The sequence below is a fragment of the Vulpes vulpes genome, chromosome 5 (assembly GCF_048418805.1).
Source record: "Vulpes vulpes isolate BD-2025 chromosome 5, VulVul3, whole genome shotgun sequence".
Lineage (NCBI taxonomy): Eukaryota > Metazoa > Chordata > Mammalia > Carnivora > Canidae > Vulpes > Vulpes vulpes.
In genome coordinates, this window is record NC_132784.1 from 78037360 (window position 1) to 78063473 (window position 26114).

The 26114-nt window shown below is 47.1% G+C and overlaps 1 protein-coding gene across 2 annotated transcripts; it reads left to right on the plus strand.

The window, feature by feature from the left end:
- The first annotated feature begins 1045 nt into the window (after window positions 1–1045).
- Window positions 1046–26065, plus strand: ZDHHC5 (zDHHC palmitoyltransferase 5). Of its 2 annotated transcripts, none has more exons than XM_026012826.2 (12): window positions 1046–1137; window positions 6105–7306; window positions 15558–15679; window positions 18436–18593; window positions 19344–19516; window positions 19667–19769; window positions 21038–21129; window positions 21555–21687; window positions 22271–22394; window positions 22813–22925; window positions 23404–24263; window positions 24714–25211. In XM_026012826.2, the coding sequence occupies exons 2-12, from the start codon at window positions 7203–7205 to the stop codon at window positions 24877–24879; spliced, it is 2148 nt and encodes a 715-aa protein (XP_025868611.1). In that variant the 5' UTR covers window positions 1046–1137; window positions 6105–7202; the 3' UTR covers window positions 24880–25211. The 2 variants fall into 2 exon arrangements, with proteins under 2 accessions (XP_025868611.1, XP_025868610.1); XM_026012825.2 differs by lacking the exon at window positions 1046–1137 and adding an exon at window positions 1952–2234 and having other exon boundaries at window positions 24714–26065.
- The last annotated feature ends 49 nt before the right edge of the window (window positions 26066–26114 follow it).

The following is a 26114-nucleotide window of genomic DNA, read 5'->3' on the forward strand; positions in this document are numbered from 1 at the left end:
TCTAGCCGAAAGACACAATTTACAGATTCTTACGTTGTTGAAAATAGGAAAAGAAAAATGTATAATGTGACGTGGGGGAAATGGAAATCTTAAAATCCAAGAAAAATATACGATAGAAAAATGAAATTTGATTTCTTCCTAAGGAAACAAATGAAGCTGATTAGCAGATATAAGTCCCTATAAAAGAAATATTGTATCTCCAATAATACCTTAACTTTGCCTTTTACATGGGCTAAAGTGTTTCAAAGATTTCATTTTTTATTTAAAAGAACCCTGAATAGGGGCAGCCCTGGTGGCTCAGCGGTTTAGCGCCGCCTTCAGCCCAGGGGCCTGATCCTGGAGACCGGGGATCGAGTCCCACGTCAGGCTCACTGCATAGAGCCTGCTTCTACCTTACAGGAATAATATTAAAAAAAAACCACAAACTCTAAATAAAAAAATATTTAGGGATGCCTGGGTGGCTCAGCGGTTGGGTCAGCCCAGGGTGTGATCCTAGAGTCCCGGGATCGAGTCCCACGTCCGGCTCCCTGCAGGGAGCCTGCTTCTCCCTCTGCCTGTGTCTCTGTCTCACTGAGTGTCTCATGAATAAATAATTAAAAAAATTTTTAATACACACTGGTCATTACAAGAGAACTCTGCAGTAAATGGTGGCTTGAAATCTCTAGCAAGAGTGAACTAGAACCTGATGCATATGCCATGTCAGAGGAGCCAGACTAGACCCCAGAAAATTGGGAGGTAGACCTTTCCCCTTATCCTTGCTCTCTAGTACTAAAGTATTAGGCCACAGTTTAAGCCTTCGACATTTCACACCGAACCCAGGGACAGACCGCAGGATTTAGGATCACACTTTGCAGGTGAGCAACCTTTGCTTCAGAGAAGTGGCTGCTGGAACACTTTTCTGAGTGTTATGTAATAGCCAGAGCTGCTTTGAAAAGAAATGGCCTCGGGCTAAATGAGGAGAGAACAACACCCGGCCTTGCTCTTGGGTTCACAGCTGGGTAGGGCTAATTAGGGCAAAAGCGTGGTGCTCGGATCTAAGTAGAGTTGGCCAGCAGCCCGCCAGGGACAGCCGGATTCCAGCCTGTGTTCCCGGCCGGGGCGAGGTTCGGGAAGCGGGCGTCCATCCCTTGTGCTGCGGTGAGAAACTAAGGGAATGAAGCCAAGAGCCCGCTGGCATTCCGGGGGGCTGCCGCCACCGCCTGGGGGGGAGGAGAGACGGGCGCTCACTCCCTGCGCCTCCTTCCACGGTTGGGCTGAGGTCTCGCGCCGCTCTCCTTCCTCTTCTTCGCGGGCCTCCGGCAGGAGCTTCGCCCCCACGACCCTGCAGTCCTGGCGCCCCCTCCACGCGGGAGCCACAGCCAGACCGCCCCATTACCCCGCCACGCCGCCGGTACCGGGGAACTCGCTCCGCCGCAGACTCCTCCGTTCGGATTGCTTTAAAGTTATCGCCATGGGGGGGAGGGAGGTATTCGTGGCCTAGCGCTCGGCCAATGCTCCGAGGGGCTGAGAGCAGGAGGACCGGCGGGGCGGGCCGCTGATTGGCTGCGGCAGGAGCCTGTCTGGGCCGTACCACACTTACTTGGAGGGGGTCTGGAGAGGGAGGGAGGGTGGCTCCTCGCTCGTGAGCATGTCCAGCACACACATAAGCCTATTTTTACTTCCGAGCATTCCTTCTTGGATACCGTAGGGATAGAATATAGGACGCAGGAAAACGGAAGAGTCGCCCGGCCACTTCCCCATTTCCGAGTCCTGCGCACTAGGCCAGGCCTCCTCTCCCAGGCGCCTGAGGACCCCGACGGCCGTGCGCGCGCGCGCTCGTTCTCTCGCGTGCGTACGGCGCTGCGCCCCTGCAGCCAATCAGGCCGCGAGGTCGCCGCGGTCGCCGGGTCGCGCGCACGCCCTAGCGCGGAGTGGGGGTGGGGGCTGTGGGTGAATGGGAGAGTGAGCGGGGGCGGGCGCGGCGGCGCGAGCCGCATGAATGAGAGAAACGTGCCCCGCGCGAGACGTCGCGCGCGTCCGGGACGGGGAGCCAATGGGAGCGCTGGGAGGGCTCGAGACCCGGCGCTGAGGGCAACGGCCGCGCGCCGGCTCGAAGGCGAGCGTCGCCAGGCGGGAGCGCGCGTAGCAGGGCGGGCGTGGAGCGTGCGGGGGCCGCGCGCGGCCTCTCAGAGGCCGGACGGCACTGCCGGGAGGCGGCGGCGGCGACGGCGGCGGCGACGGGAACCGCGCCGGGGGTGAGTGCCGGGGACACCGGCCCCTGCGGAACCGGAAGTGCCGGGCCAGGGAGGTGGGAGGGGAGAGTGACCTCTAGGGAAGGGGGACCGAGGAGTGGGGACGTGGTTTGAGGCCCCGTTCCTGCCCCGGGGCCGGGTCATCCAGCTGCGGCGGGACCCGTGGGCCCCGGAAACGGACGACGAGTAGAGGCCGGGGCTCCGCGGCCGCCGGGGCTCGGCCCGGGACCTCCGCGCCTGGCGCCGGGCCGCCGCCCCTTCCGCCCCCGGCCCTGCGCCCCCGGGCTCTGCCGTCGCCCGCAGCCTCCGTGGGGGCCCTGCGGCCGCCGATTCCGCCTCCTCGGTCTCAGCCTGCCTCCCCCGTGCGGCGATTCCCTGCCCCAGCTCCCGGGTGGAGACGGGGTGCTGTTCCCCTTTCAGCTCCCCGCATTTCAGATCCCTTGCCCCCTTCTGCTGATACTTATTTTGGCTCAAGCCTTCACCCTGTTACCTGTTCTCTCCCACCCGTCCGCTGCCTCCCCTGCCCCCACCGGCTGGGCGCTCCGCGCTTTTAGTACTTTGTACTTTTTGCCAGCGGAGCTCGGATGCGTTTGCCAATATTTCACCTATAGGAATCCCTTCGTGGGACAGGGAGGTGGAAAGCGTTTTTAAAAACCACTTGGCCAAATGAAAACACGCTAATGAGAAGTAAGAAAGTGACTTAAAAGTTACAGAAAGAGGTGTAGGATCGGGTGTTATACCCCAGACCTTTTTTTTTTTTTTTTTTTTGCGTTGGATTTTTCACTTCCTGGTTAATGCCATCTTGTTTAGGTTGGTCTTCTCTTCACATCCCTATCTTTTTATCCCAGTATCCTTGTGCTCTATTAGATCTCTTCAGAATGCTCATTGTCACCCATTTTTAAATACCCACCTAATGCTTATAAGAACTGTATCGCCATGTACGTGGCTACTTGTGTATGCAATAACACCCTTATTAAATTTCTGCTTGACTCCAGCCAACATCTTGACACGCGGATTATACTTTGTATTCAGATTTACTCTGTTGGGCTGTTACATTACTTATTTCCACAAATGTTGAGCTCCTGCTATGGGTGGTACTGCTGATTTCCATTCACACCTCTAAGGTACCTACTGGTATTAGACCTTAGCGCTGTATGTTTTCCAGTTTGTTCTCTATATATGTATTTCCATTCCATCGATTACTTTGTGCCTGAATATGTCCTACACATTCTTGTACACCTTTCTCCTGCTGGTGGGGATCCAGACTGCTGGCTGTGATGAACCATGCTCACCCTGCAGTCTCATCCCTACTGCCCAGACCACATTCTTCGGCTAAGACTTGGTGTGTCTTTATTATACCCAATACATTGTTCGGTTTTTGTCTTCTCCGTCCTAAAGTGTATTCCCTAAACACTTCAGATGTTGATTTCTTGGGTTTCTCAGTACCATACTCCCCAAACTGTATGGCCTTTTATGATCCTGCCTTACTATGGCAGTATTAGCCCATGTCATTTTCTTCCTGTCAGAAAGTATAATCTGAAATAACATATAGTGTCTAAATGGTATTATGCAGTCTAGGTAAAATCGAAGCAGTGCAGCTTTCCATCTTCTCTACTCTTAGGGTTTTTTTTTTTTTTTAAATTTTTATTTATTTATGATAGTCACAGAGAGAGAGAGAGGCAGAGACACAGGCAGAGGGAGAAGCAGGCTCCATGCACCGGGAGCCTGACGTGGGATTCGATCCCGGGTCTCCAGGATCGCGCCCTGGGCCAAAGGCAGGCGCCAAACCGCTGCGCCACCCAGGGATCCCTACTCTTAGGGGTTTTGAGGGGAAAGTTTACTTTGATAGTACTGTCCACAAATCAAGAATTTCCTTCTCATTGTTCACAAAGTTACTTAGGCCCAAATTGAGCAGGTTGGGCTTTGATTCCTATAGAAACAGCGTTAAATCACAAAATCAGGGGCTAGAGGGGATTTATCTTTTTTTAGGCCTTTACAATTTCTTGTACTCTCTTGAGTGTTAACTCTATTCTAATATTGCCATTTGGCCCCCTGATACTCTGTTTAACATTTTTAGGAGAAAGGCATGCATCTTGAAAGAAGGTGCCTTTGCCTTCCATGCTACGGGAGAAAGTAATGAATTCCGGGGCACACTTGTATTTCACTAGCTGAACCTCCTGACCTATGGATTTCTGCCATTGATATTAAGAGAAATCCTGGATGGCTTGGGTCAAATAAACTTTTATTTTTAAACTCTAACTTGAGTAAAATTTTTGGTCTGCACATTGCGAGATGTAGTCATTGGGCAAGTAGTGTAGTGGATGAAAAAGTGGTAGAAAGGCTTTGTGTTGGCAAAGGGGCATGTGAACTCTGGTTCTTAACCTGACTGCTCAAGTGATTAAGTAGATTGGCCTCAGGCATTCTCTAGCCTTCAATTTGATGGAGTGGGGTAAGGGACTGTGTCACCAGATAATGTGAGTTAAGTGCTTTGAGATCACTAGATGAAACGCATCCTATAAAATCCAAAGTGCTGGTGTTATTTGGCTCCTACCATCAACAGAAATAATTGTTACTCTGAATCATATGGGGAGTGTGGGGGCTCAGTTGACTTCTGATAGGCCAATGTAGGAATACATTGTTGAATGGGGAAGAAAAGGACTAGCCCCTATGGTTGACTCAGTTTCTCAGAGAGAGCAGCTACCTTTAAGTTCAAGGACGTTTCTCAGCTAGGTCCTTTCATGGATTATTCCAGCAGACCCGAAACTCAGCTTCTGCCTCTTCAGGGTTATAACTAAAAAAGCATAGAGAGATAAGAGACCGAGACATACACAGAAGGGAAATGAGATATACTGTCCTAATTTTGAGGTTACTTTTTTCATTGTTGCAATAAATACTTTTTTGTTCAAAGAGAAGTATGTTTTCTAGGACTGTCCTTTTCTGTTGTGCTGTTGTTTGTTTTTAGGTTTTGATATTCATGGTATTTGTTACTGCCCATTTGTGTCAGGTATGATGCACCCCTTATAAGAGCTTGTTCTTGGGCAGCCCGGGTGGCTCAGCGGTTTAGCGCCGCCTTCACCCCAGGGCCTGATCCTGGAGTCCCGGGATCGAGTCCCATGTCCGGCTCCCTGCATGGAGCCTGCTTTTCCCTCTGCCTGTGTCTCTGCCTCTCTCTCTGTCTCTCATAAATAAATAAATAAAATGTTTTAAAAAAAGAGCTTGTTCTTTGATAACCTCAGGCTAGGTGAAGCCACGTTCTTCTCTTTCCAGTATGAACAGCACTTAGAAGGGTGAAGGATTCTGAATCCGTTGTACTCCCAATTCAGAATTCTTTTTTTTGTTTTAATTTTTTAAAAAGATTTTTATTTATTGGGGATCCCTGGGTGGCTCAGCGGTTTGGCGCCTGCCTTTGGCCCAGAGCGCGATCCTGGAGTCCCGGGATTGAGTCGCGCCCCCTCCCCACCCCCACTCCCACCCCCGTCTGTCACGAATAAATAAATCTTTAAACATTTATTTATTTATTTGTTTATTCATTCATTCATTCATTCATGAGGCACAGAGAGAGAGAGAGAGAGAGAGAGAGAGAGAGAGAGAAGCAGAGACACAGGCAGAGGGAGGAGCAGGCTCCATGCAGGGAGCCCAATGCGTGACTCAATCCCGGGACTCCAGGGTCGCGCTCTGGGCCAAAGGCAGGCGCCAAACCGCTGAGCCACCAGAGCTGCCCCAGAATCCTTTCCTATGTGTACTTACGTGAAGTGTATGGCATAAAAAGGCATTTTTTAAACAGAGTAGCCTGTGGGGTGTTGTCCTTGATGGTCTTAAGACATTCTCTGAAAGAATTTATCTGATAGAGATATTTGTGTTTTTCCCCCCCAGGTGAAGCACTGTAACCCAGTTGAATTCTGCATCTAGAAAGCCCAAGACTGAAGAAGAAAGATCAAAGACATTGACTAACCTGGAAACAGGGACCTCTTTGGAACTTTGCTTTCATCCACAGTACCCTTGTAGAACTATCCTTGAGTGGAGTTGATTTCTTCATCTTATTTTTGCGCATTGGGAAGAACATGGCTACAGGGATTTTACATTTCCCTTTAGTTTTGCATGAACTCGATTGGAAACGGAGCCCTTAAAGGGCTTGGGAATAACAAGAAGAGATTGAAGACAGGCTTGCTCCTATTCTCTCTCTCTCTCTTTGTTTTCCCTCCCCTTTGGAAGAAAAGGATTTACAACTGAACCTTGTAACAGCTGCTGCCCAGCTTTAGCCATCAAGAGAAAATAAATAAAATTAAACCACCATTGCCAGACAACAAGCCCTGAAGTCAAGGTGTGGGAGTGGTGGCATTGAGAAAACTGCCTCAAAGGGACAAGGACTGCAGTAAATACAGCTTCTCTTTAAAACTGGAGAGGGCCTCTGGTTCCCTTTTGGATTAAAATAGAAACACAGGGCGCACCTCTTTTCCGTGCAGCTCATACCTGGTGGAGTGTGGTAGTCGTGGAGGTGTTCGAGTGTCTCCTCCGAAGAACCTTTCCTTGCCTGACGTGTTCTCCCCTACCCTGACATTCTCCCTTTTGTGCCCTTCGAAGACTTGCCTCCATCCATGAGCTATTCCCTGATCTGTCTGCTGGCCCATGGTGTCCACCTGCAGCCATTTGCATGTGTACAGCCTACTTTGTCTCCAGTTTTTAAACTGTACAAGTTGTGCTTCTTAATCTCTCCGTCTTGCCTTGTTCTGGGGAGGTGGTTATTCATCATTTGGAATCACCTTTCCCCCTCCCATGTGCTTTTCTTCATTTGAGACCTTTTGACCTTTGGTTTTCTTTGGGAGGGGGAAGGGTGATAATTTTAAATTTCTGTTTCCCTGGTTTCCTTCTGTATTCTTCTCCGGTGTTTCCCTCGTCCCATTTTCTTGTCTGTTCTGCCGCTGTGTGGGCCTGGGCTATGCGGCAGGGCAGACCTCCCATCAGAGCTCCAACATGCCCGCAGAGTCTGGAAAGAGATTCAAGCCCAGCAAGTATGTTCCGGTCTCAGCAGCCGCCATCTTCTTAGTGGGAGCCACGACCCTTTTCTTTGCCTTTACGTGAGTTTTTTCCCAGTGGTGGTATTGGGTGGGTTGGTGGGGGGGGGGGTGGTGTTGGTGGGGGTGGTGGTGGCGGCTCATGGGACTTGGAGGTATTTGACTCCTGAGTTTTGCTAGTTACTTGCCACGTGCCTGGGCGTCTTGATGTCTGATAGAGGCAACAGCAAATCTCAATGACATGGTAAGCAGAGGGAGAAAAGGCCTATCTTGTCGTGTTATAAATTTTACTGTACTGAATCCTCTCCCTTCCTTGGGAATTACAAATGTCTTTGTGTTTTCCTACCCAGCTCTCCATCATGAGATGATTGTGAACTAGGAAGGAAGTAGGAGGAAACCATTAGAGAGGCTTGAAGCAGCTTAAGCAATTGGTTCTGTGAGAGAACTAGACTAGAGGAGAGGTTTTTTAGATGGTAATGGCTTTTCCTCAGGATGTCTGAAGCTGAGCAGACTGGAGAATTGCAGAATTGATTTAGAAGATAGACCAAGGAGACAGCTGGGCTTTTCCTGTTGCTCAGATGGTTTTCTCTGCACTCTCATAGCCGAAGCCTGGACCAGTGAAGGCCACTGGGAAAGGGCAGGTTTTATTTAGGAAGAGTCCTGGCAGGCTGCCTTCACATCTCTTCCTGCTAAAGGCATGGCAGTAATTCCTCCCTGGTCCTGTTAGGAAAAGCAGTTGGCATTGAAAGGTTTCCTGCTTAGGATAGTCAGACTTTGTTCATCTGGAGGAGACTGATTTATCTTTCCTCTTCCCTCAGTATTTTAGCTGTTGACCACCTGGCCTACCTCTTCGCCGTTACCTGTTTATTTTATGAATTAACATGTAGCAGGCTTCTGAACCTTAAACTGTCGAGTCACCGAGTTAGTGTTCTAGTCATAGCTCTTGGAACAGAGCATGCTAGATTTTCTGGGGAGTTCACTTTGCTGTGATTTCAGGCTCACACCTAATTGTGAGGTGCTGTGTAGAGCAAGGGGAGGTTGCTGGGAAGAGGAAGGAAATGGATGAAAGTGGCAGGGAATATAAGCTGTTTGGACCCACTGAAGGTGAATGAAGCAGGAACTGCTGGGGAGGGGGCAGTTACTGTTATGGGGAGAAACCTGAGAACAGATATTAAATCTGAGGAGAGGAGGAAACTCCTCTCCCTTACCCTCCTAAATTGAGCTGCAGATGTCAGAAGGAATTCTAAAAGATTTGGATTGTTTGGCCAATAGAGTCAACAGAGTAATGATTTTTTCTGTTTAGTTTTTAAACAAGGGAAAAAATGGATTTCTTATCTTAGGTATGAACATCATCCTTCTTTTTACCTCTAGAGGGGAGAGGTCATGGATTCTTTGGCCCCAGGCTCTCCAGCCTGAGCATGCCTGTCGAGTCCCTCAAGGATCTAAAGCAGCCCTACTCTGCTATACTCTTCTTTATCTGACTTTCCCTTATAGTTTTTTTTTTTTTTTAAGATTTTATTTATTTATTCATGAGACACACACACACAGAGGCAGAGACACAGGCAGAGGGAGAAGCAGGCTCCATGCAGGGTGCCCGATGTGGGACTCAATCCCGGGACTCCAGGATCACAGCCTGGGCTGAAGGCAGATGCTAAACTGCTGAGCCACCCAGGGGATCCCCTCCCCGTATAGTTTCTTTCTCTTACTTAAATTCAGTGTGTTTAGTGTTCTGTCCTTCACATATTGACTATCAATAAGGAGATGTGAGTCTTCAGTCTTAGTCTTGTTTTGGTTTCTGCTATTGTGGTTTATAAATAGAATCAGCTTTTTTTTTTTTTTTTAAGATTTTTTTAATGTTTAATCTCTACACCCCATGTGGGGCTTGAACTCACGACCCTGAGATGGAGTCACATGATCCACTGACTGAGCCAGCCAGGCGCCCCTAGAATCAGTATTTTAACCAAGGGACATAAGGGATCTTCCATATATGGGATCTTCCCTGTCCCTGGGGGTTGAGGGTGCTGTGTCAGAAGGGTGTTGCAAGACCAGGTCGACACCCTTAGGCTGCTTGATTGAGGGGGACGGCCTGTTTTACTTCAAAACGCAAGGCCTTTGGGAAGCTAGGAAATCCAGGGGCTGACAGAGCCGGCTCTCTTCCATCCCATCTGTTCTTGAGATACGGCAGGCAGAGTCGTTGTTCCTATTTTGTTAATCTGAAGCCATTGAAGTGCTTGGCTGGTTATACCAGTTTTGCCACAAAGAGTTGTCCTGACATAGGCATTTTCTCCACTGATAGTTGAAGCTATTTAACCTACTTTGTCATTCCCTGGTGCCAGAAAAATAGGGGCCCCCCTTATTCCGTGGACTCTCAGCCCCAGGGAAAAGAATTTTGGAGGACAACAATGGACTTCGGAATTACTGCCTCTAATCCAAAGCTAGAAGAGACTTCATTCACAGCTAGAGTTTTCCCTGGCAGTTTCCGCAGGACCAGTTTCTGGGCTTTTTCCCTCCTAGGGGCTCCCCTACCCACTGCATGGAGACAAACGCCCTGTTTATCTCTTAGCTCTTGGTACCTGTGAAGTGCTCATCTTTTCTTTTCCAGCTGACCACAATAGTTACTCTCTAATCGTATATCTGAGCTGAGCTGCCACTGTTGTCAGAAACTGTTCCCTCCCAGGTTATATCCCTTTGAGGTTCATTCCGTGGAGAAATCCCCATCCGCCACTCCTGTTTTTTTTTTTTTTTTTAATTTTTATTTATTTATGATAGTCACACACAGATAGAGAGAGAGAGGTAGAGACACAGGCAGAGGGAGAAGCAGGCTCCATGCACCGGGAGCCCGACGTGGGACTCGATCCCGGGTCTCCAGGATCGTGCCCTGGGCCAAAGGCAGGCGCCAAACCTCTGAGCCACCCAGGGATCTCCCACTCCTGTTTAAAACTACATACAACCTAAAAAAGAATTTCTGGTTTCAAGTAGAGAGACAAGAGGAAGTCTCTCTTTGTTTTGTTTGTTTAAGATTTTATTTTTAAGTAATCACTACACCAAACGCGGGTTCTGAAGTTAGAACCCAGAACTCCAAGATTTCTTGAGTCATATACTTTACCGACTAAGCCAGCCAGGAGCCCCAGAGGAAGGCTCTCGTTGAACCAACTCCTGTTTGGGGCCTCAAATCTGTAACTATTCTGTCATCCTCTTGCTCTTTTCACCAGGCTATAACGGTCTGTTCTTACATCAGTCTTGAGTCCCAAGTGGGAATGACTTTGGGACCTAGAGGATTGGAAGTAGGAGGGAGAGTCCCGTTCAGGTGGCAGGCATAATTAGTGGAGGAATGTAAGCTTCGACTCATTAGGAACAATTTATCCTTGCTGTTTCCCAGGCAGGTAGGGTAAGCTGCAAGCAGAAATTATCAGCTGAGTTTGGTCACCAAAAGGTGATCTGCCGTAGAGAAGCTTGACTACAACAGTTGAGGCCCTGTCTCCAGAACCCTGATCCCTCCCATTCACTGAATTTGAGTACCGAAATGAAGGGGGAGAAGGGGGAGAGTTACGGGGAATTCTGTTGGGGAAGGAAAGTGTCTGCTAAAGTAACCCTTCCCCTCCCAGTTAGATCCTAGATGTTTTAAGATAATGGGTTTGGATCCTTATTTGTCGTAGTTTAGTCCTCTTCTGTGATTGGCAGGGGTTGGGGGCAGTGCTAGGTAAGAGGAATCAGCACTTTTGGGGGTCAGGAGACTAATTTTGGTGAAGTCTGTTAACCTTTATGAGTCTGTTCCTTGTAAAATGAGGGAGTTGACTGAGAGCACGGTGACCCTTTTTCCAATGAGATCGTATATGGAACCCCAGTGTGTAAACATGAGAGGACCAGAGGCTGCTCTGGTTCAAGTGAGGCTGGTGTGTAGAGGCCCAGCCACTTGGTATCTCTTTGTCTCCTTGCGGACTCCAGAGTCTTTGTTAGAGCTCCCGGCAATGCCATTTGAAATAAATCACTTTATTGCCTTCCTAAAATTTCCTTGAGCCCTGAGTTAAATCAGCCAGTGTCTCATTGTGTGTCTATTTCTAAAGTTGGTAGGGAGGCATAGTGGTAAAATCTCTGCTGCAAGTGGTCCTGTATGAGAAGGTTAAAAGTCAGGGTTGTTCAGAAATCCATGATTGTCTTTCCAGTGTCCCATCCCTGAGAGAGCTTTTCTTCTCTTCAGTTTCTGCTTCTGGCTCCTCCCAACCCTTTTACCCACAGAGTTGGGCAACCTCAGTGCCTCTCCCTTTGGTCCTTTTTTTTCTTGACTGCAGAGGTGCTAGCACCTGATTTGAGTGGGAGCAGCCTCGTGATTTAGGGCATTAATTGAGCAGTGGATGTTCCTTTTACTTCCCACGTTGTTTTCTCATCCAGGAATAAGTGCCCAAGTCCTACATCTTGCACTCAGCTGCTTGAAAGTGCATAAGACACGACAAATCAAATATTTTAAGAGAAATTTACCCACCTAAGAGGGGAAGAATTGTTTTTGCATGGAATCTTGCGGATCCCCAGGGGCAGGAAGTGGGCTTTTCATTCCATCCTGGCCTCATCAACAAGGAATACTAGCTATAGAGTCAAAATATGTGCTAGGCATGGGCGGAAAGCTTAGACTTATTCTTTAGGAGCTTAGCACCTCTGTTTTAAGTGTTCTTGAGTTTCTAGTACCTCACATAGGGGAAGTGGAATTAGGGATGATGTGGAACTGGAGTGATAATTGATGATGGTGATAGTAATGTGTTGGAGGGGGCGTGCCTTTGAACCGGTGAATGCTCAGTATTAAGCCAGCTGGTTTATTTATTTTTTTAAAGATTTATTTATTTATTTATAGAGAGAGAGAGAGAGAGGCAGGCAGAGACACAGGCAGAGGGAGAAGCAGGCTCCATGCAGGAAGCTTGACACGGGACTCGATCCCGGGTCCCCAGGATCACACCCTGGGCTGCAGGCAGCACTAAACTGCTGCGCCACTGGGGCTGCCCAAGCCAGCTGGTTTAAAGAGAATTTGAGGATCTTTTTAGATGTTCTCCCCCTCATTCTTCTATCTGTATTATGAAGCTAAAGTAACAAAATTGGAGAGTTTGCTGTAGATTACCTAAGGCTACGTAGCGAAGTATTGATTGAGACAGGAGTAAGATCCAAAGTTTCATGACTCCTACTTTTTCTTACCAACAACTTAACCATTTTTAAAAGTTTATTTCTTTTTTAAAGTCATCTCCACGCCCAGCATGGGGCTTGAACTCACCAGCCTGAGATCAAGAGTTCATGCTTTTCCAACAGAGCCAGCCAGGTGCCCCAGGAGTGTGGGTATTGAAACCCACTCTCTGAAACGGGAGTGCTAGATGGGTGGGCAGAAGAACCTGTTCTTCCTGGGTTGGTATAGGTCTGGGAGTCTCATCAGTGAGTCAGCCAGCCTTCTGGGCTATAGCCACTCCCTGTGCTTTGGAGCTCTGTGATTATTGCCATAGGCTGAGGACCAGCCCTAACAGCTCCTCCTCAGCCCAGGCCTCATCTCCTTTCATCAAAGGCAACAGATTCAGACAGGCTACTTGGAGTGGTCACCTAGGAATTTGGCAAAGTACTAAAGCAACAGCAAGCCTCCCCTGGAGCCAAGTAGTAGAATATGGGATGTGGCAGGGACGGGCTCTGCTCCTTCATGTCTCTCCTTGGTGGGGTGTTCCCTTAGCTAGTATGAAGTCTAGAAGTAGTGGGTCCTAGATTTCAGTCAAGGGGCAGATGCTGCCTGGGAAATGGAGTTGTTTGCATCATTTCTATTTTTTTAAATATTTTATTCATGAGAGACAGGCAGAGACATAGGCAGAGGGAGAAGCAGGCTCCCTGCAGGGAGCCTGATGCGGGACTCATTCCCAGGACCCCAGGATCACTACCTGAGCCAAAGGCAGACTCTCAACCACTGAGCCAACCTGGTGCCCCATTTGCATCATTTCTAGATGCTGCTACTGTGAGGGTAGCTTTATTTTGACAACAGATTCTAGAACTGGATTGTAGGATTACAGACTTCAGCTGGGATGAGTCGATACCAAGAAGGTTACAGGAGTGGGGCTCCTGGCTCACTCAGTTGGTGAAACATGCAACTTTTGATCTCAGGGTCGAGCATTCAAGCCCCACGGTGGGTGTAGAGATTACTTTAAAATCTCGGGGTGGGGGAGATTGCAGGGGTGACGTTCATTATACAAGGATGGGTGGGTGGCAGCCTACCCAAGAAGTTGGGTGATTTTCTTCATTTGGAAATGCAGAAACTGAAGGAAAAAATGGGGTCAGAAAGACTGCCATCTGGGCCTTCAAGGGGCTGACATCTCATTCTCTCATCTTAGTTCCCCTCAGGGATCGAGGAACCTTTAGTGTGTCAGAAGCTCAAGAGGCCATGGTAGCTACAGTCGTCAGTTCTAGGAATGAGGTTTTTAAATCATGGGCATCTCAGTGTTCTAAGGATTTAATTTCTTTTTCCCTTCTAATTATCTTCCCAGGCTGTAGGAGTCAAGTGAGTCACCCTTTCTCCTCTTCCCCTGGCGGAAATCGAAGCGACAGCTAAGTGCTAGGGAGGGGCTCTGACCTGGATGACTGGTTTTCAGTTTCTGTCCCTCCCTCCTAAGGAGCCTGGGAGGTCAGCCTCTGGGTGGGGCTGTATGAGGACTCTTCTTGCTTGTATTCTACCCCAAACCCTGCCAGAGTATGGGAACATCTTTTCTGAAGCAGATAACCCCCAGAGGCAGAGGCTTCTGTGGGAGGCCTGGATAGCGTAAAACTAGACCTGGGACTGAGGGTCTGTTTTCCTTTAAAATCAGTGCCTACCTCGCTTATTTTGTTTCCAATTACGTACTCACCTACCAAGGGAAGCAAAGAGTTAATTGATATTTACTATCTAAAAAGCCTGTGCAATAAATATTTACTTACTTACTTTTTTTTTTTAATGAGTGACTAAATAGAATTTGAATAAATAGATGGAGGTGGTAAAGACTCATGAGATGCTTTATGACGGTCGTTCTTGTCTCTTACTAGTTTATATCTGATTAAGGAGCTCAATTCCTGTGAATTGTCCTGAATCACTTGTTCAGGGCTGTGCTTTTTGTTTTGATGGAGACAGATCTCTCTCAACAGAATCCAGGACTACTGTGGATTCATTTTCCAGACTCATTTGTTGTGTTATTCTCCTGGCCACTTCTTTCTTTCTTTCAATGAACTCTTCCTTTACTACTGGCTGGTTTAGATAAAGGGGACAAGGACAGATGTTGTCCTCATTCTGGAGATTAAGTTCTCAGCCACAAAGCAGATTAGGGCATTTAGCCACTGTCTTGTAAGAGGAAGTTCTTCGTGAGCTGAGATAGGAGAGCGGGCATTTGATAGTACCAACAAAGTGACCAGCACGTCAGGTGTTTTGAAACTTCCAGCTCCCAGGAAATCAGAAAGAAAAGAGTTCTTATAGCATTCCTACTTAGACTTATAACTTGAGAGAAACTGAGCTTAATCCTCGACTAGAACACCCCCTGCTTTTTTGGGGGGAGGGGGGTCAGAGAAAAGTTACCTAAAGCATATCTTGATTTGGACCCTGTGGAATATTGAATATGTTTGGCCAGTTTCTTTTTTCCTGTAGGATTTAGGGCTGATTTGATTTGCTCCCTCCTATTTTCCTCTCTGCTACTCGTCTGCCTCATTTATAGACCTCAAGAGATCTAGTTCTGTGTCTTGATATTCATACATATCAGTGTGTGGGCCTCCTGTCCGCCTTGAGAACCAGCTTTTTGTTGAATAAAAACTCCCAGGAATATCTGATGCAGTGAAGAAATTTTAGGCAGTGGAGAGTGGTTGAAAGCCAGCTGGAAAGAGGGAAGGGGAGCCAGAGAGGCAGGTGGTATCCCATGCTCTGCGCCAGTGTACAGGTCAGTGGGGCATGGCCGAGATCCAGCAGCCTCGGGCTGCGCAAGAGAGGGGAATGTAGCTGGCGTCAATTACACACTCAGTCCCTAGCTCTTATGCCTGGCTAAAAAGAGATAAGGACAGATTCTAAAATGTGGAAAGAGCCACAGGGGAAGAATGAAACTGAAGAACACAGACCTCAGTACAAGGGGTTATGGTAGGAGAGATTCTGAGTCTCGTACCTTGATCTAAAATGAGCATTTCTGTGGGCAAACTAGACCCAATTGTTGGGAAGGATGAAGATCATTTGAGACAGCAGAGATGAAATACACGTAATTTATAGGTATGGGGACTGAAACTTTCAGATTTTTATATGGTCGGTGTCCCAAATGTTAGGGGCAGCCCCTCATTTTCTTTGTTATCTGTGCAGCTGTCCAGGACTAAGCCTCTGTGTGTCACCTGCAGTGCCCATCTACAATGCGATTGTTTTTCTCTTTGTGCTGGCCAACTTCAGCATGGCCACCTTCATGGACCCAGGGATTTTCCCTCGAGGTAAGAGCTCCTTCTCCTCTCTTGGACACTCCTCAACTACCTTTCAAATATAATGGTTTTTGGACATATGCATTTAATTCTGGGCCTTAGGACTCTGGGGGTTGTCGGATATGTCTATAGTCTGATGATGAAAAGCAGGTCAGAGTCCTCCAGAATAGGTGTCATAACTTCTAGTCCTCTTAATTCACTTTGGGTCAACTTTTTGATTTTCAGTTGCTCATTGAGCAGAGATTCATTTTGAGCATATGGGTTGGGCAAAGATAATCTAAGATGAATTAGACAGTTATAATAGTGTGGTGTGAACTGTAGTGGAGGCATGAACGAGGTTCTGTGAGACCATATAAAAGGGTGTGCTTATATCTACCCCCGTTAAATTGGGGAAATGCTGCAAGGAGGACACAGGAAAAACTTTGAGTGGAGGATGGTAGGGAAGCACATTCTAGGCCGAGGAAGCAGTACATGCCACTAGTGCTGAGCTCAGTGGGGTGGAAGATAAAGCTCATGGTCGGGCCAGAAGGAGTAGGAGGTAAACAGCCAAATTGTGGAAGACTTTATGTACTAAATTAAATAGATTACATTTCTTCCTTTGGACAGCAAGAGATCTTTAACTGGAGGAATCACAGGATCAGATTTCCTTTACAAAAATCATTCTTGTAGGAATGTACAGATACCTTTTGGGAGGCTATTGCAATAATGTAAACCAGATGAGAACTTGAATTCAAGGCTGGATTTAGAGATTTTTTTTTTTTTTTCAGTAGACTCAACAGATTTCTTCACGACCATATGTTTATTGGGGGAGAACGAGAGAGTGAAGGGATTGTTTTGGGTAATCTCAAGGCGCCTAATTGGGAAATAAGTTGGATGCTGATTTTTAGAAACCAAGATAGGGGTTACAGGAATGTTGAACAGGTTTGGAAGGAAGATAGCCTGTTAGACACACTGAACTTGAGGTAGTGTGGATCATTCAGGTACAGTTGCCCAGTGACCATCAGGAGTCAGACTCAGAGACCTTGGACTCAGAGGCTTCAGCCATGTGGTGTTTGAAGCAACAGGAGTAAGATTGTCTAGGGAAAGTAGAAGAAGATGAGGAAAGAACCAAGGTCAGATCTGACCAGCATTGGCTGAAGAGTTACCTGCTAGAGGGAGGACATACATTCCCTTGCATGTCGGAGGGGTTAAGCTTGCAGAAGAAGCAAACTGTTCTAGCAGAAGAGGTGAGGGTCAGAACTGTCCTTAGAGGTAGAGAGAAGTTGATAAGGGTTGTTGGTGATAACTAGTATTTCTCTTAGACGTGAAGGTAACTTCTAAGAGTGAGGTGTGGATAGGGATGGCAACTTTGGAGAAATGAGGTTTTCCTGAGATCATTGTATTCACAAAGCCTGTATCACTGTGCTTTATTTGTAACTTCTTTTTTTTTTTTTAATTAATTAATTTTATTTGTGGCTTCTGTCTGAAAGATTAGTTGAACCAAAGGAACGTGGAGTCCCTCAAGCCAAGGAGGGCTATTTTATTTATTTATTTTTTTCAAGGAGGGCTATTTTAATGAGCTTTTAATGTTTATATATTAAATATTTATTGATCTATATGGAAGGCATTACTGTGGTCATTTGGGATAATTTTTTTAAAGTTCCTTGTTTTCAAATAGCTCAGTCTATAAAGAAAGGGAAGACATTTATATGACTAAATATCCTATGCTGGGCTAAGTTGTAAGAGTAAAGAACCATATAGAAGAGAAAGTGCTCACTTCTGGTAGATAGTGGTGTGGAGAGATCAGAAATTTTAAAATAAGTAGCACTGTAATTTTTTTCCTTTAAAAGAAAACTTTTTTTTTTTTTAAATCCCTGAAGATTTTATTTATTTATTCATGAGAGAGAGAGAGAGAGAGGCAGAGACACAGGCAGAGGGAGAAGCAGGCTCCCTGCAAGGAGCCCAATATGGGACTCGATTCCAGGACCCTGGGATCACACCCTGAGCCAAAAGACGTTCAACCACTGAGCAACCCAGACGTTCTAAAAATAAAATTTGTACACTGTAGTTGAGAAGGCAAATAGTGCCCTTTAAGTTTTGAAGTAGGATCATGAGTTTTTGATAATTGAAATAGAAAGGGCATGCAGTTAAGGAGAACATCTTGAGCCAGCAAACAACACTGAAATATATAGGGAATTAATAGAGTTGGGGAAGATCCTCTCCTAGGGAAGGGGTTTGTGCACGGAAGGAAAGGTTGCTGTTAGTTCTTCTCTTGGATTGCTATAGTTTTTGTGTACTTGTAGATGTTGAACTATTATGCAAGCTCATTATATATGTGCTTTGATATGTAAATTATTTCTTTAAAAATACATTCATAGTATATAAAACCAAGTGTCAGCATACCCGTATCAGAGCTATCTCTGAGTCATATTCTCTTGAACCTCATTGCCAGTGTGTTCCCATAGTGTTGTTGTATGTAGAGCTGATCTCACAGTATTAGTTACTAGTTCCTGTTCTCTCTTCCCCAGTAGACTGAATTCCTCGAAGGCAGTAGCTTTATTTATTTTATTTTATTTTATTTTATTTTATTTTATTTTATTTTATTTTATTTTATTTTATTTTATTATTTTATTTTATTTTATTTTATTTTATTTTATTTTAATTATTTATTTATTTGTTTTTTAATTTTTTTAAGTGGCTGTACTGCTGTATTTTAAATATCACTGCATCCTTTGTGCCTAGTACAGGTCTGGCATAGTTGTATTTTAATTGAGTTTTCCTCGCTACAGCTGAGGAGGATGAAGACAAGGAAGATGACTTCCGAGCTCCCCTTTATAAAACAGTGGAGATTAAGGGCATCCAGGTACGCATGAAGTGGTGTGCCACCTGCCGTTTCTACCGTCCTCCTCGATGTTCCCACTGCAGTGTCTGTGACAACTGTGTGGAGGTAAGAACCCCAACTAGGGGAGTCATGCATGCCTAATCTGGGTAATCTTCCTACCCATTGAATAAGAATTGAATGCTCTGTGTTCTGGGCCTTGGGTACAGTATACCCTTGGCTGACTATCTGGACTGTGTTCTAGCTCTGTCCATGAGTGTTAACATCAATGATGTAAACATGAGAGGTAGAGCATAAATATTCTTCTGTTATAGGAGGGACTCTAAGTGAGAATAGGCTTTCCCAACTCTAGCCTTCCTGACTCATCTTTCTGGTGATTTGTCCTGGACTTGTTGTGTTATCTCTTGCATCCTCTATATCGTGCTGTTGCATTCAGATCTTGCAGCTATATTTCTCTCCCTGCTTGTTCTTCTGCATCCTCTTTTATTTTTTAACCCTTTTTCCTCAATCAGTTTTTACTTAGCTGTAAGCAGTTGCCTGCCAGGCTTTCCTTCTAGGCCTCTTTTTCTCATGAATCTTGATGTTTTGCAAAGCCTCTGATATTCGTCCCTTTCAGAGTTCCTTAGTTATATTGGATAAACTCTGAGAGGGGGCCTTGGCCTTTGATCAGCCTCTAGAAGATCTTCCCTTGCAAGATTAAAGTGCCTGAGTCTGTTGTTAATTTGGAACTAAACGGTGAACATGATTGCTTATTACTGAAAACATCCCTTCAGTTCTGACATTTGGTCCCCTTCTTGACACAAGTGATGCAGGGCTGTGGTCCAAGGATGCTTCTCTTTGTTTCTCTTTTGCCCGTAGGAGTTTGATCATCACTGCCCGTGGGTGAACAACTGTATCGGTCGCCGGAACTACCGCTATTTCTTCCTCTTCCTCCTCTCTCTGACAGCGCACATCATGGGTGTGTTTGGCTTTGGCCTCCTTTATGTCCTCTACCACATGGAGGAACTCTCAGGGGTCCGCACGGCTGTCACGTATCCTTCTGTGGGTTGTGGACTTGGGAGTGGGGAGGAGGAGGAAAGTCGAGCGCTGTGGTAGCAGAGGGTCAAAGGGAAGGTGGCTCTTGTAGGGGACGGGGATGGTGAGATCATGCTGCTCTGTTCTCCTTGATTCTTTGGCTTTAGAATGGCAGTGATGTGTGTGGCTGGCTTATTCTTCATCCCTGTAGCTGGCCTCACGGGATTTCATGTGGTGCTGGTGGCTAGGGGCCGCACAACCAATGAACAGGTATGGGGAGAAGTGATGGAGGACCCCTGTAGCTCTGGGCATGCGAATTTTCGCCCTCTGATGAGTGTAGTGGAGTGCTTCCACAGATGGATGCCTGATGAATACTTTTCTTTTTTTCTTTTCTTTTTTTTTTTTTAAAGATTTTACTCATTTATTCATGAGAGACACAGAGAGAATCAAAGACACAGGCAGAGGGAGAAGCAGGCTCCATGCAGGGAGCCTGACGTGGGACTCAATCCTGGGTCTCCTGAATCAGGCCCTGGGCTGAAGGTGGCGTTAAACTGCTGAGCAACCCGGGCTGCCCCTGATGAACAATTTTCATGATGAAGTATCCGTGCTTCTTATGAAAGTATGAGAACAGAACCGTTTCTTAGTTAACGGACATTTGCAGAATGCTCACTGTATACTGGATGGTTTGAGCTCCAAGTGTCTAGAAACAATAGTAGACCTGGGCCAGCCCTCAGAAAACTCATAGAGCCACTTAAAGGGAAAGGCTTATTTTTGTGCTTATAATAAAGCTGACCTTACCTGCTTCCTATTATGTGTATCATCTTAGTTTTAAATATTGAGAGAGATGTGTATCTCCATTCCACATGAGAACACTGATGTGCAGGATCAGATAGCTACCATGAAGTGGCCCTAGGATTTGAACTCAAGGCCCTGACTTTGGAGTTCCCATTCTTAATTAAGCATCACGATTATAAGCTGCTTCTTTTTTTCTTTTTTTAAACATTATATTTATTTATTCGAGAGGGAGGGACGGAGGGAGGGAAAGAGACACAGGCAGAGGGAGAAGCAGGCTCCACACAGAGAGCCTGTTGTGCGACTTGATCCCAGGACTCCAGGATCACGCCCTGAGCCGAAGGCAGGCACTAAACTGCTGAGCCGGGATCCCTGGGTGGCGCAGCGGTTTGGCGCCTGCCTTTGGCTCAGGGTGCGATCCTGGAGACCCGGGATCGAGTCCCACGTCGGGCTCCCCCCCCCCCCCGGTGCATGGAGCCTGCTTCTCCGTCTGCCTATGTCTCTGCCTCTCTCTCTCTCTCTCTCTCTGTGACTATCATAAAATAAACAAACAAACAAACAAACAAACTGCTGAGCCACCCAGGGATCCCAACGACCATAAGCTTCTTGAAGATGGAGTTGTGTTTTACTCATTTTTGTATTTCCCAAATAGTGGGTGCACAATAATTGGTTATCAATTTGTGTTTTGGCCTTTGGAGGTCAAGGTCCATCATCTGACTGATGTGGCTCGTTTTTCCTTCTTCTAGGTTACGGGTAAATTCCGAGGCGGTGTGAACCCCTTCACCAATGGCTGCTGTAACAATGTCAGCCGTGTGCTCTGCAGTTCTCCAGCACCCAGGTACGCCCAGCCCATTGGTCGGGTGTTCACTTTGGGTCAAAATATTAGTCTTTGAGCTTGTTCTAGTATGCAGGGGGGGCGGGGGTTGGATGGGAGACTGCTGTTTAGGGAGGGTTCTTAAAGACCGGAAAGTGCCTGTAAGGGAGAGCTATGGTATCCTTTAGTGGACCCCCTGAATTCACTTAGTATTCTTCAGGTCTTATGGTTACTCTCCTTTGAGAGTTGATTTACCCTAGAGTGGCTTGAGCTAGGGATCTGCCTTGTCTTGGTGCAGTTCTTCAGGGAATCTAAGAAATCAATTCAGTGATGTTTCCATGGTCTTGGTCAGACTGTTCTTGTATCTGTAAAAATGCTTTACACAAGATAGGCAGCCACTAGATATTTTAGAATGAATGAAGGAAAGCCCTCTCACTCTTGACACTCAGGTATTTGGGGAGACCAAAGAAAGAGAAGACAATTGTCATCAGACCTCCCTTCCTCCGACCAGAAGTGTCAGATGGGCAGATAACTGTGAAGATCATGGACAATGGCATCCAGGGAGAGCTGAGGAGAAGCAAGGTGAGGAATGTAGGGAAGTAAAAAGGAGGTAACTTGGGGACTTTCACAGCAAAGGGATGGAAACTTGCTTTCAGTTGACATTGCCCTTACGGTGTTTCTCAATTTCTGATAACTTGTGTTAAAAATTACTTAAGTGTAGGGGTGCCTGGCTGGCTGAGTTGGTAGAGTGTACGACTCCTGACCACGGGGTTGTGAGTTGGAAGTCCTGTGTTTAGTGTGGAGTTACTTTAAAAAATTTTATTTTAATTGCTTAAGTCCGTATCTTCTTTTTTCCATTAGATTGTAGGTCCACTGACAGTAGAAGCTGAGTCCGTTCATTTTCATGTCTTCACAGGATTTAATATAGCAGCTTGCAGATGATAGGAGCTCAACAAATTGTTGGTGGAAATGAACAAATAAGTGACAGGATTAAATCCTTGTTGAAAACTTTCATCTGTTGTCATCCCCTGAATGGCTCTCTTATCTTCTAGCCCCAGTTTAGAAATACATAATTGTTGCCCCAGCATCCCTCTCACAGCAGTTTAATACTTTCAGTTGTCCTTACCCCCAGTTCTCCAAATCTGATTTTCCCTCATTTACTTAGTCTAAGGGGAGCTTGGAGGTCACGGAGAGCCAGTCTGCAGATGCTGAACCTCCACCTCCTCCGAAGCCAGACCTGAGCCGTTACACAGGGCTACGGACGCACCTCACCCTGGCTGCTAATGAGGGTAAGAGCAGTGGCAGGAGCAAGATTCCTGTGTGCTGTGGAGAAGACAGGCAGGCAGGGCTTGGGAGGTGCTCCTCACAGTGTGCCTGAGAATACCCAGCAGGTGGGCTGTGAGCCACTTTGGACAGCTGGGGGGAGGGCACTTAGCTAGTGGCAGTGGAGTGGACTTTTGTGGGGAGGGAACTATCAGTGTTTAGATAGACCAGCAAACATCCTAGATGTGTTTGGCACATTTTCTCACTCTGAGTTCTGGGCCTGTATGAGTCTGTAGTCTTGACTGCAGCCAAATCATGTTCCTGGGACCTTTCTGTTGCTGGTATATCTGTTCCTACCTTGTTGTCCCTCTGCATTTTAAGGAACTCTGCCCAGATTAAGAGAACAGCTTATAAAGTGGTGTCTCCGGGCCTTTTTTCCTGCAGATAGCAGCCTCCTGGGCAAGGACAGCCCTCCCACACCTACCATGTACAAGTATCGGCCGGGCTACAGTAGCAGCAGTACATCAGCTGCCATGCCTCATTCCTCCAGCGCCAAGGTACTGAGCACTCTATAGGAAGGAGGGTTGTGATGTGTGTCAGCTGTTCTGGGAAAAAGAATATCAGAGAAAGGAAGGAAGAGGCAAAGGGAAGGGGCAAAAAAACCAAAGACATTTTACTGACTGTTGGCATTAATGGGATTGAATCTCCTTGACAGTGCGTCCTTCATCAGAGGGGGTAACGTAGCGTACTAGGTAAAAGCACTGATCACAGCATCATAACTGAGTTCAAAACCCATCATGGGCGAGTTAATTAACCTCTTTAAGCCTCCTTTTTTGCATTCTAAAGTGAGATACTATTTGTTCCAACTTGTGGGTTTGCTTTAGGTGTTGAATAAGAGAATGAATGCATGTGAGAGTTCTAAGCATATTGGCGGCACATGCCAAATACCGGTTTTGACTGAGTGCTTGGGCTCTGGGGCCCAGCATCTGTCACAAGAGGAGGAGCACTAAGAACATGCTTTATTTTTTCCCTCAGTTGAGTCGTGGAGACAGCTTGAAGGAGCCAACCTCAATTGCAGAGAGCAGCCGCCATCCCAGCTACCGCTCAGAGCCCAGCTTGGAGCCAGAGAGTTTTCGTTCTCCCACCTTTGGCAAAAGCTTTCACTTTGATCCACTATCCAGTGGCTCACGCTCCTCCAGCCTCAAGTCAGCCCAGGGCACTGGCTTTGAGTTGGGCCAGTTGCAATCCATTCGTTCAGAGGGCACAACCTCCACCTCCTATAAGAGCCTGGCCAACCAGACACGCAATGGAAGCCTATCTTATGACAGCCTGCTTACTCCTTCAGACAGCCCTGATTTTGAGTCAGTGCAGGCAGGGCCTGAGCCAGACCCACCTTTAGGCTACACCTCTCCCTTCCTGTCAGCCCGGCTGGCCCAGCAACGGGAAGCCGAGAGGCACCCACGTTTGGTGCCAACCGGCCCAACACACCGAGAGCCCTCACCAGTCCGGTACGACAATCTGTCGCGCCATATTGTGGCCTCCCTCCAGGAACGAGAGAAGCTGCTACGCCAGTCACCCCCACTCCCAGGCCGTGAGGAAGAACCAGGCTTGGGGGACTCAGGCATTCAGTCAACACCGGGCTCAGGCCATGCCCCTCGTACTAGTTCCTCCTCAGATGATTCAAAGAGATCGCCCTTGGTCAAGACTCCACTGGGACGCCCAGCTGCCCCCCGTTTTGGCAAGCCAGATGGGCTAAGGGGCCGGGGACTAGGTTCCCCCGAACCAGGCCCAACTGCCCCGTACCTGGGCCGATCTATGTCTTACAGCAGCCAAAAAGCCCCAGCTGGTGTCTCTGAGGCAGAGGAAGTAGCCTTGCAGCCATTACTGACACCCAAGTAAGTATGTACGTCCATCTTGAAACTCAGTGGACTTAAAATTAGCATAGGGTCCTACAGAAGATAGCATGACTTCCCTTGGGTGCACATGAACTCAGAGGTGGCTGCTTGTAGATAAGCTCCTTTCACTCACTCCAGCTGCCTTCCTGGCTATTCCTGTTAAGAGCCTAAAGATTCATACTTTTGTCTTAATCCTGTCTTCCCAAAATGTACGTATTTGCCTGAGAGTCTGTATTTAAGATAGCTGCTGTTGCAGAGAAGGAATAAAGAGCGGAGATAGGGCATCAGGTTTGTTTTAAGCAGGGCAGTGAAATAGGTGGGAATGTTTGGGTAAGAAAGTATATATGTAGAAAAAAAAAAAGTATGTCAGTTTGTTCTCATAACCTTTAAAACTGTCCCTTTTCTGTGTTTGTGTCCCACTTCCTGACGCCTATCTCTTTCTCTTCCCAGAGATGAAGTACAGCTCAAGACCGCCTACAGCAAATCAAATGGGCAGCCCAAGAGTATAGGCTCAGCTTCCCCTGGCCCAGGCCAGCAACCTCTCAGCAGCCCCACAAGGGGCGGAGTCAAGAAGGTGTCAGGGGTGGGTGGTACCACCTATGAGATTTCTGTGTGAGCCTTCGGCACCTCCCTTCCCCCCACGCCTCTGCGCCTACACCAAAGGGCCCCAGGTGGCCACCTTCCTTTCCTCAAGGGGCTCCCTTCCCCTGCATGGACATTTTTTTAAACCACCGATTCCAAGAGGATGAGGAGCGTTTCATAAAATGCAGCGGGGTTGGGGAGTCGGAGAGTTGGGGCCCTGAGACTGGGGTAGCAACCCCCTTCACCTTTTAAGACCTTCCCCCTCCTTAACCCCTGGACCAGACTCAGTGGACATTTGTGCAATTGCTCGCTCTGGAGGGAACCAGATCATTTTTAAACCAGAAATAATTTTTTTTATTATTGTTACGGATTCTATTTTTTTCCTCTCTGCGTTACCAGGTGTGTGTGTACATATATATATATATATATATATACATATATATATATTATAAATATCAAAGAAATTCTATATCTATCCTGGGATGGGAAAATGAGGGAGGGATATGTAGAAGGAGGGGTATCTTACTCTTCCCATTCCGCAGACCAGCAGGAAAGCAGCGGGGACATCCATCAAAGTCTTCCTTTTCCCAGTGGTTCCCTCTCTTTTGTCCCAGTTACCAACTGAGGAAAGTGTACCCCCTGGTGTGGGTGCGTAGTGATCAGGAAAGAAAGCTCTGGAGAGGCGAGTCTGGGGTCTTGGTCAGAGGAGGGAAGGACTTGGAGAGGAGAGTTAGTTTTCTAGGTTCATTGGCACTTAGCTTCCCCAAGAAAGGGGTCACAGCCCCATGACTTCGGTGGTGGTGGGGAGATCAGGAAGAGAGCTTGGCTGAGCTCCAGAAACAATATTGGATAACCTCCCCCTTCTTGGGGGAGAGGGATTAGGGTGGGCCTCTCTAGTCCCCTCAGAGCCTTCCCCCAACTCACATGGTTCACATTATTTTTAAATCCAAGGCCGGGAGAGATGAATCCAAAAAGCAATATTTTTCATCACATGCCAAAAACGGGATAGAGAGAAGGAGTGGCAGGCCTAGGCCCCTCCAATTGTCCCTTGGGGGTTACCCCTCAGCCCACCTCAGTATGGTGCTGGGTAGTGGGGGTACCTGGGTTCTAACCTCTAAATAGGGGAGACCCCAGCCTCTAGACAGAGGCCCTTTTATTTTTTATTCTGATTAGCCATTTTAAACCAACAAGGAATAAAAAGAAATCCTGATCTAACCAGCTCCCCCGACTTGTGTTATTTTGTCTGGTTAAGGCAGGGTGAATGATCTC

What these genes read in the sequence shown, in the direction of transcription:
- ZDHHC5 (XM_026012826.2), top strand. Translation starts at nt 7,203, where the DNA reads ATGCCCGCAGAGTCTGGAAAGAGATTCAAGCCCAGCAAGTATGTTCCG. An exon ending in GCCGCACAACCAATGAACAG is followed by an intron (nt 19,770 to 21,037) that starts GTATGGGGAGAA and finishes TCCTTCTTCTAG; the next exon opens with GTTACGGGTAAATTCCGAGG. An exon ending in GAGAGCTGAGGAGAAGCAAG is followed by an intron (nt 21,688 to 22,270) that starts GTGAGGAATGTA and finishes TCATTTACTTAG; the next exon opens with TCTAAGGGGAGCTTGGAGGT.